This window comes from Phoenix dactylifera, unplaced genomic scaffold (assembly GCF_009389715.1).
Source record: "Phoenix dactylifera cultivar Barhee BC4 unplaced genomic scaffold, palm_55x_up_171113_PBpolish2nd_filt_p 001369F, whole genome shotgun sequence".
In the NCBI taxonomy this organism is placed as follows: Eukaryota; Viridiplantae; Streptophyta; class Magnoliopsida; order Arecales; family Arecaceae; genus Phoenix; species Phoenix dactylifera.
Window position 1 is genome coordinate 72,261 of NW_024068693.1, and position 8,610 is coordinate 80,870.

Consider the following 8,610-nt stretch of genomic DNA (forward strand, 5'->3'; position numbering starts at 1 on the left):
GCACGACGACATTGTATATTGCACAAGTTCTTATTGTCGTGGTACTGCATGAGTCGTATAGCAATCCTTCCTTAATCATCACATAGAGATCTCGATGCTAATATTCCAGTCTGAATTAAACTGCTTTTTCGTAATTAAACTGTCGGGGCAAGGTATGGTTTCTTTGCTTATTTGATAGATGCTTTCCTTATTTTACTGATTGCAGCATGCTGAGAGGTACCCCCGAGCACTGAAAATTATCCGCTGCAATTCACAGAGATGTGGGTTTGAGCTTCAGACGGTGGAGACTTTCCAGCCAGTGCCCAAGGAAACCATTGTTTTTTCTGAGTGGAATAGCAAGGAGCTGCGAGCAACACTGGTGAAAGAAAGAATGTAGCGTGGAGACGAATACCAATCAGGGTCCAGGTCTCCCAGACGACAGATATTCCCCAAAGCTACGCCTCATGCTCAGTTTTGTAAGAAACAGTACAAGGGCAACCTAGAAAAAGGTGCTTGTTAGAGAAGAAAGAATTTGGCTATACTGAAAATTATAGGACTATCTTTTGAGATTTCCCAATCATGAAAAAAAGGGAAACTAAGCTGCCGTTTTTTTCAAAATGCTACAGGATATTCGTAATTACAGGCATTATAACACCGGTCTACAAGTAATTGAGAGAGAAATGTAGGTTCAACAAATAAACAGGAAGATGAGAGCTCTCTATCGAGAGACGGTAGCTCCAATTCATCAAGATGCTATGACCGTACCGCAATATTCTTGCCTGGCTATTTCTTTCTTGACAGGGCACAACTTTTTATAAGCTAGCTTGTCGCGTGAAGGTTCTTTCAAGTTTTTTCTATCATCGATATTTTCGTTTAGCCCCACCTGATATGCAACAAATCCAACAATGAAAACTAACTAAGCTTTGGCGTATCCACTCAACGATTTCAACGACCAAAGTAAAGAATGAAGCCAATCTGAAATTTTCAATCGACTCTCCTAGATTTGGAGATGGGTTTAAGAAGATGGATGTCTTAAAAGTATTTTTAATAAGAAAGTACCAAGGGAGCAGGTGAAGAACAAGATTCTGCAACAGATTTCTAGACGAGTGTGCTATCTTAAATAGAAAATATCTGCTACTAAGGTCTCCCTCCACTCAAAAATATATATAGATTCAAATACTTAAGTCACCTTTCCACATCCCTAGGTGCATCTTTCCATCATCCATTTCTTGGACCCATACGTTCCACTTCTAAGTTATTTAAAGGTACAGTCACTCCCACTTCTAAGAAACCGCACGAAGGAAGGGTTACGATTATTCACGAACGGAACCCTGAACCCCACGGAGTAGGAGAAAGCAGAGTAGGCGGAGAGACTGTTTACCAAATGGGGGAGACCGGCGAACGCACCGATCGGACGGTTATCTGCATAGGAGACATCCATGGCTACTTTTCCAAGCTTCAGCTCCTCTGGTCCAACCTCGAGGCCGCCGTCGGCGCCGCCGCCTTCGAGGCGGCGCTCGTCATCTTTCTCGGCGACTACTGTGACCGCGGCCCGGACACCCACCAGGTGCTCGACTTCCTCCTCTCCCTCCCCTCCCGCTACCCGCGCCAGCGCTACGTCTTCCTCTGCGGCAACCACGACCTCGCCTTCGCCGCCTTCGTGGGCGCCCTTCCCCCGCCGCCGGACGGCTCGCCGTTTTCCGCCACGTGGGCGGAGTACCAGCAGAGCGAGGAGCGGGAGGGGTGGTTCAAAGGGGAGGGCTACGAGGCGATGCACGTGCAGGGGAGGCGGTGGGGTGGGAACATGGGGGGCCACTGGAACCCTAAGAAGGGCATGCCCTACAAGGGATCTATCTATGATGCCGGCCCGACCTTCGAATCCTATGGCGTCCCCCATGGATTGGCGGGTGAGAGGAGCTCCTTTGATTTCTCTTCCAAGGCTGATTTTTTTTGGGATCAATTCACGGGTTTCTTTGATACGGTATTTGATTCATAACGAGATTTTGTGATTGATTTCGGGTTTCCTCGATACAATTTCGTTTCTATTCAGCTGGTGTCCAGTAAAAAATTCTTTCTTTAATGGAATCCATTAATAAAATTCTTATCAGGCTTGAATTGGTAGCTGAGAATAAATGCAAATCGGTTCTTTGACATCTCTAAACATACCTCTTACGATGTTCAATAGTGTCAAATGACTCTTTTTTTTATAAAGAATATCGAATTTTCTGTTAGAATGCTTTGTGCTATATCAATATACCCATTTCATCACGACGCAAACTTCATTAGAGAGCGGAGCAAACGCACGCACACACAAAAAAAGAGAGGGAGGAGCCAGCCTTTGGTTTTGTGATCCAGTGCTTATGGGTTCCCCTAGTTTCTGCAGTTCTATTATGAGAATATTGCTGTTAATGGTATTGGTATGCATTAGTTACAATAATTTCTTTTAAGTCCTGATATATGCCAGTCCTCTGTCACATGACTTAATTGCAGATTTGGTTAAAGCAGTCCCTGATAATCACAAGAAGTTTCTTGCTGACTTGGTTTGGGTTCATGAGGAGGTACTAGTTTTGGGAAACAACTAGTTGCAAGTTTGCTGGTTTGCTTTTAATGATATAAAGCTTTTTGTGTTAGGTATAAAGAAATTAAGTTTTGTCCCCCCCCCCCCCCCTAATAACGGCAACTGCAGGACAATGTTTTAATTGACACTTCTGAGGGAAGGATCTGCTGCAAACTAATAGCTGTTCACGCTGGCTTGGAGATATCCAAAGGCGTCGATGAGCAGCTAAAACTTCTAAGAGCCAGGGACACAAGCCTGCCGAAGGTGGAAGATCTTAGTGGGAGGCATAATGTTTGGGAAATACCAAAGGTTAGGCAAGCTTCTATCCCTTTTAGCCTTATCTTGTTGATGCTTCGTATCATTTAAATAGCTAATGCACAGCAGAAGATATAGTTCAGGTGTGGTAGGGCTAGTTTGAAATGGCTGATTTTTTATATTCAGTGATAAATATATAAGAAAAAGCTTCTAAATCATGCTGGGAGAAGCCCTTGTACTTTTCACCTACATACGTGACATATCCAATTGGTTATCTTTAATATAGTTCTACTTAGAACTCCCAGTATTTATTTATATAATTGCATGTTTGTAGCTTTCCAACTTTTTATGGATGCTCGTTAGGTTGCTCCAGGCATGGAAAGATAAAAAATGTAGTGCTGTACGTAATGTCCAAACAAGATTAGTAAATGAAGTTGAAATTTCTGCTTGAAGGCTCATATAATTCATTGCAATTTTTTTCTATGCATGGCCAATCTCATGGCTTGAGGATCCCGCCTCTCTGCACCTTGAACTTCATGGATTTTCAAAGTGCACTATATGGCATTTTTGTAATTTCTGAAGTGTCTTATATTGTGGTTATATCGGCTAGGGATTGTTGTGTTTTTGTTTACCATGTTGTGTTGTGCCAACAATTGACATATGCAGAAATTATGTGTATCAATATTTTATAGATACACAGATATGTTAGCTTCTTCTTGATATGATTTTTTTTGTAATTATAATGATTAGTATGATATTTGTACCCTAAAACACAAGTATTTTCATAATCACGTTAACACAGCTAGTCTTATTTGCCAGTTGTTGCTGTTTCTAAGTTATTGCTATTAAATATATGAACAATACTACAGAAGAATACGTTACTACGATGCATGATGAATGGTGAGCTTATTAGTAGTATTTGAATTTAGATGTAGAGACATGTTATTCTCTTTTCTCATTTGGAGTTTGATATGTCCGAGATCACTTACGTCCAACTTCAAGGTAAGAAGGCCCACCTTTAAGAATCTTTGGTGAAAATTGCACCTCCATGGTGTTCAGGGCCCATTATTTGAGGCAAGATATCAAACTTTGACCATGGTCAACAAGAATTGATCCTCCATTCAGCATTAGGCTCCTCTAGCTAAGATAAACTTGAGTTTTGATACTGCACCAATGACCAAGGACGCATGGAACATCATGGTTGGTGATTTTTCATGCAGCTTCTTGCCTTTAACCCTAAGATACCTTTTGCAGATATGGTTGATCTTTTTACATAGCAAATTTAGTAACATTGTGAATTATCTTTTTCATTTAAAGATTTCCGTAGAGTTTCTTTTTTTTTTTTAAACAATCAAATTGTAGCTGTTCTATCTATTTCGACATCCTTTACTCTTGTTCGACTTTCTTAAAATATCACCCTTGATAATTTTCTTATTTTTTGTGATGGACATGTAATGGAACTGTAATAATATGAATTACACTTTGCTATTTAAATGGCGTGAACTACGAAATAGATTATCTTTGCCTATCATGGTTGAACTGAATTCATTCAGGTTGAGCAAGAATTATGAGACTGAACTAGGATGAGGTAAGTACTCTAGGTTACTATGCATCCACCAATGGTATACCTAGGTTTTTTTTAATGGCAATATGTAGGGGTACAAAATTGAGCTGTAACAGGTGCCTTGGCAGCATGTAGATGAGGGTTTTCTTGGATAGAATAGAAATGTCCTTTATTTCTTCTATCTTTAGGTTGGACCTTATTGGCTCGGAAACTTCTTTTTTGCACATTCTAATGAATGATTTTTTTTCCTTCTCTTTGTCAAATAGTTATGGTGTATGAAGCAATATTATGGACAAAAATAGGCATACCAACACAAGAAAATCAAAATAACCACTATATATATTCTGTGTACACCTAATATTATCTTAGATCACATGGGGCTTCAAGTTCAGGAATAAAATTTTCTTGGGGTTCGTTACTGCCATAACTTCTAAAGCTGTATAGGATATTTATAGAACTGTGAACTGTTTGTCCACAGTTCTATAAATATGTGTCAATCTTCCAACTTATGGATGAGTCCTTTTGTATGACTTCAGCATTCCTTTTTTATGATTTGGTAGAGAAGGGCTTGGGTTTTTGGTTGCTTTGAAAATTTTTTTCCTGAAGTTACACTTTGAGAAGTAAAACATATGCCTGTAATGTAATTTAGTACCTTGATGTTTTTTTTTCTTTTTGATAGCATGGATACCTTCATACCATTCTAGTATGAGTACATCCAATAAAATCAGAAAAGAGAAGAAGGCGAAGAGGAGAAGGTGAGGACTTCAAACTATACTACAGGAAACCACCAGACTGCTGGGCGACGTGCGAAGCCAACCAATCAGCCGCCCTATTCACCTTCCGCTACATATAAGTGACACAAGCATCCACACAATCCTGTAGAAGACCACGGATATCGTATATAAGAGGATGTCGAATAAAATCAGAAAAGAGAAGAAGGCGAAGAGGAGAAGGTGAGGACTTCAAACTATCCCACAAGAAACCACCAAAGTGCTGGGCGACATACGAAGCCACCCAATCAGCCGCCCTATTCACCTTACGGTACACATGAGTGACACGGATATCCACACAATCTTGTAGAAGACCACAGATATCGTACATAAGAGGATGCTCGACACCTGCCCTAACATGACCCTAGATACACTTGATAACAGTCACCGAATCCCCTTCAAGCTGAATTCGGTCAGCCCCTAAAACAAGGTGAACATAAGAGATACTATCCTAAGCTGCCCTCATCTCCACTTCAGGAATAGAAGTATCATGGAGCAGACGACCCCCTGCCGCAATCAATCTAGAGTCGGGGTTTCTGATGACAAACCAACCCTACCTCTCTTCCCTTCATTTGACACACTGTCGTCAAAGTTCATGTTGAGAAAGCTCAGGGGTGGGGGCTTCCAAGCGATAAATATCGTCCAAGACGTCCTCAAAGCTAAATGAGAGCTCCTAGTATCTCTCACAATCCCGATTCTATCAACGGCTTGAGTCTGAGCATGCTCTATTGCATGGATAAGCACCTTGTCTGCTACAATCCTCGGGCTCTGCCATCTACCCTCAAAGACTCTAGCGTTTCTGTCCAGTTAGACATGATAGGCAACATAGGTGCACCTGGCACCACTGACCGAGTTGGCTGGTCTTTTTATGGACTCCTTCAGGTGATCAATGAGTGCCGCGACCGGGGTTGGCGATTGCAAGAAACAACAAACCGCACCTGTTAAGTGCCACACCAAGGCTGCCCTCGGACATCCAAAAAGAACATGCTCCACTGATTCCTCCACCTCCGTGTATCTATTACAAGTGGGCGAAAGCCTCACCCCTCTTCTGTAGAGCACATCTTTGGTCGGCAGACAGCCACACGCAACATTCCATAGGAATAAGGCGACTCGTGGGCGAATGCGAAGCCTCCATAGCTAGCTCCCATCAATTGATCGCGACGCTATGACTCTATACTACTCCCCAAGATCGGAGACCCTCACCTTGGACTGGCAAGTTGAGCCCAAGTCCTATCCGGTCTATCGAACCTCGGAATCGGCACGACCAGGATCCTCTCTGCCAACTGCTCCCCAAAGAGCCGTTGAATCATCGGTACATCCCAGCTCCTTTCCTCTGGGCTAATAAGGTTACACATTTGAGATTCGAACTGTCCACATTAACCATAGTGGGCCATAACCGCTGAGGCAGGTTCGAAATCCAAGTGTCATTCTGCACATCAATCGATTGGACATCGCCGATCAGCCATCTGATTCGAGGCAGCACCCTCGGAGCACATGTCGCGTCAGATGGAGTAGTGCCGATCAACCTGGAAATTCGATGCTTTGTCTAGTTGCCATACTTAGCTATCATCAAAGCACTCTATAATCCCTTAGGCTCAAGTAGATACCGAGCCACATATCTAGCTGCTAATACTTCCCTCCTCATCAGTAGAGAGCAAATGCCCAAGCCTCCACTATTATGGGGCTGATAGAAAACCTCCTAAGCCACCAAATAAACACCTCCCCTCCCGCCCTGCATTTCCCAAAGAAAGTCCCGAACATCCGCACCGTTCCCCGGCCTACATTGCGGTCTGGTCACCCACCACTTGCTTGACGAAAGATCCTAGAAATCACACGAATTTTTAAGGCCTCACTACCCAGAGCAGTCCCTTCCCTCTCTCCCTTTTCTTTTGATGTTTCTTAATTGTAAAACCATGCATGTGAAATTTGATAGGTCGGTGTCTCTTTGATATGGTGAAAATCTGTGTAGCTAATCTTTTTGCATCTTCAAGTTCAAGTTTACTGTAGATAGGATGCTGTACAGATCTTTTTTAATATTACATATATTTGTTGCAGGAGCTGTCTGAAAAGCCAACCATAGTGGTGAGCGGTCACCATGGGAAACTACATGTTGAAGGCCTTCGGTTCATTATTGATGAATGTGGCGGCTTAGAAGACCTACCAATTGCTGCTATAATATTTCCTTCCAAGATGATAGTCCGTGATACAGATAAATTTGCAGCGCAGAACTAAGTTTATCACAAGCAGGTTTTCAGATTCAATATGTACCCATAGCTATACGTGTTACTCAAGGACAAGTGTATAACTTGCATGTGCCGTGCACCAAAATTAAAACAAGTGGGCAGCTGTGTTATTGTGGGATTGAATATGAGGTCTTTAAGTAACACTTAAAAATCTCACATATGATCTTTCAACAAGCCTGCTTCATAAGCTTCGTCGGAAGCAATCTAGCTTCCTTGTATTCAGTGAGGGTTAATGATAGTGTTTCAGTAAAATAGGCTTCAAGCATCATAAAGGCCTTGGCAGTGTTCTTTCAACTACGTGTATAATTGCATATTTGCATAACCCTCCTTTTTATTTATATTTATATAATTTTCATACCTAGATTTAGTGAAAGCTGTTACTTCAAGCTGCCAATGGTCGGTAGAATTTTGTTTGATATCGAAGGATTGGCAGCCGCAGAATCCTTTGTGATTGGGAAATTGATGCAGAAGGGGATGAGGTAAGAGCCAGAGTAGCCTATGTTTGATTTCCTTTTTACTGTTTTGTTGGAATTAGTTTTTAGTTTCCTATGGTTTTCAGAGTGGATCTTCCAGTGCGGAATTTGATATATAATTATGCATTTAGTATGATACAGAATGTAATCAAGAGACGGACCATGCTTGCATGACCAATATTAAATACTCTTTAGAAGAGAGAGAATCAGATTTTAATTTTAAGACGCGCTCGAGGCGGTTGACAGTTTGGTTTTCTACTTCCCTTGTTCGCTGACAGGGTAAATAAACCGGGACGGCACAAAAGTTGCCCGGCTTCATGGAACTGATTTCTCTATCACGGCTTAACTCACTTCTGGCTCCAAATCTCAGCCATCACATCGTCTTTTGTTCTTTGCGCTGTAATGATTTTGGATGGTTGTTTCGATCAAATATGCACCGTCAAAAATTCGTAAGAATTGACGGTCCTCTGCAGCTTACACGTCGCTGTCTTTAAAAGCATGGACGGCCAGCTTGCAAAGTTGTCAGGTTGGCACGTGATCGATGGGGAATGGTTCTGGGACACGGTGGCTGAGTTGGCCCACTAGCATGGCTACAGTGTTCAGCGATAGCTGCTCAGATTTTCTTTGTCTTTTTTTGTCTCTCTGAAAAGCAACGTCCCTTTTGGTTTGTATAGACTTAAATCCATTTTTGGATTGCCAGCTTGTGCTTAAAATGACTGGTAAATGATGAGGAGGTGAAATCACAGGAGCATATTCTTTGAGAAATTTA

The 8,610-nt window shown here is 42.0% G+C and overlaps 1 protein-coding gene across 2 annotated transcripts; it reads left to right on the forward strand.

The window, feature by feature from the left end:
- The first annotated feature begins 1,157 nt into the window (after window positions 1-1,157).
- Window positions 1,158-7,725, forward strand: LOC103703066 (tyrosine-protein phosphatase RLPH2-like). 2 transcript variants are annotated; one of them, XR_005509832.1, is made up of 5 exons: window positions 1,158-1,886; window positions 2,470-2,537; window positions 2,666-2,845; window positions 5,035-5,308; window positions 7,181-7,243. XR_005509832.1 is itself a non-coding variant. In XM_039122128.1 (4 exons), exons 1-4 carry the CDS (start codon window positions 1,364-1,366, stop codon window positions 7,355-7,357), a joined length of 948 nt encoding a protein of 315 aa, XP_038978056.1. In that variant the 5' UTR covers window positions 1,167-1,363; the 3' UTR covers window positions 7,358-7,725. The 2 variants fall into 2 exon arrangements, 1 of the variants encoding a protein (XP_038978056.1); XM_039122128.1 differs by lacking the exon at window positions 5,035-5,308 and having other exon boundaries at window positions 1,167-1,886; window positions 7,181-7,725.
- Window positions 7,726-8,610: the final 885 nt, after the last annotated feature.

What these genes read in the sequence shown, in the direction of transcription:
- LOC103703066 (XM_039122128.1), top strand. Translation starts at nt 1,364, where the DNA reads ATGGGGGAGACCGGCGAACGCACCGATCGGACGGTTATCTGCATAGGA. An exon ending in CGTCCCCCATGGATTGGCGG is followed by an intron (nt 1,887 to 2,469) that starts GTGAGAGGAGCT and finishes ACTTAATTGCAG; the next exon opens with ATTTGGTTAAAGCAGTCCCT. An exon ending in ATGTTTGGGAAATACCAAAG is followed by an intron (nt 2,846 to 7,180) that starts GTTAGGCAAGCT and finishes TATTTGTTGCAG; the next exon opens with GAGCTGTCTGAAAAGCCAAC.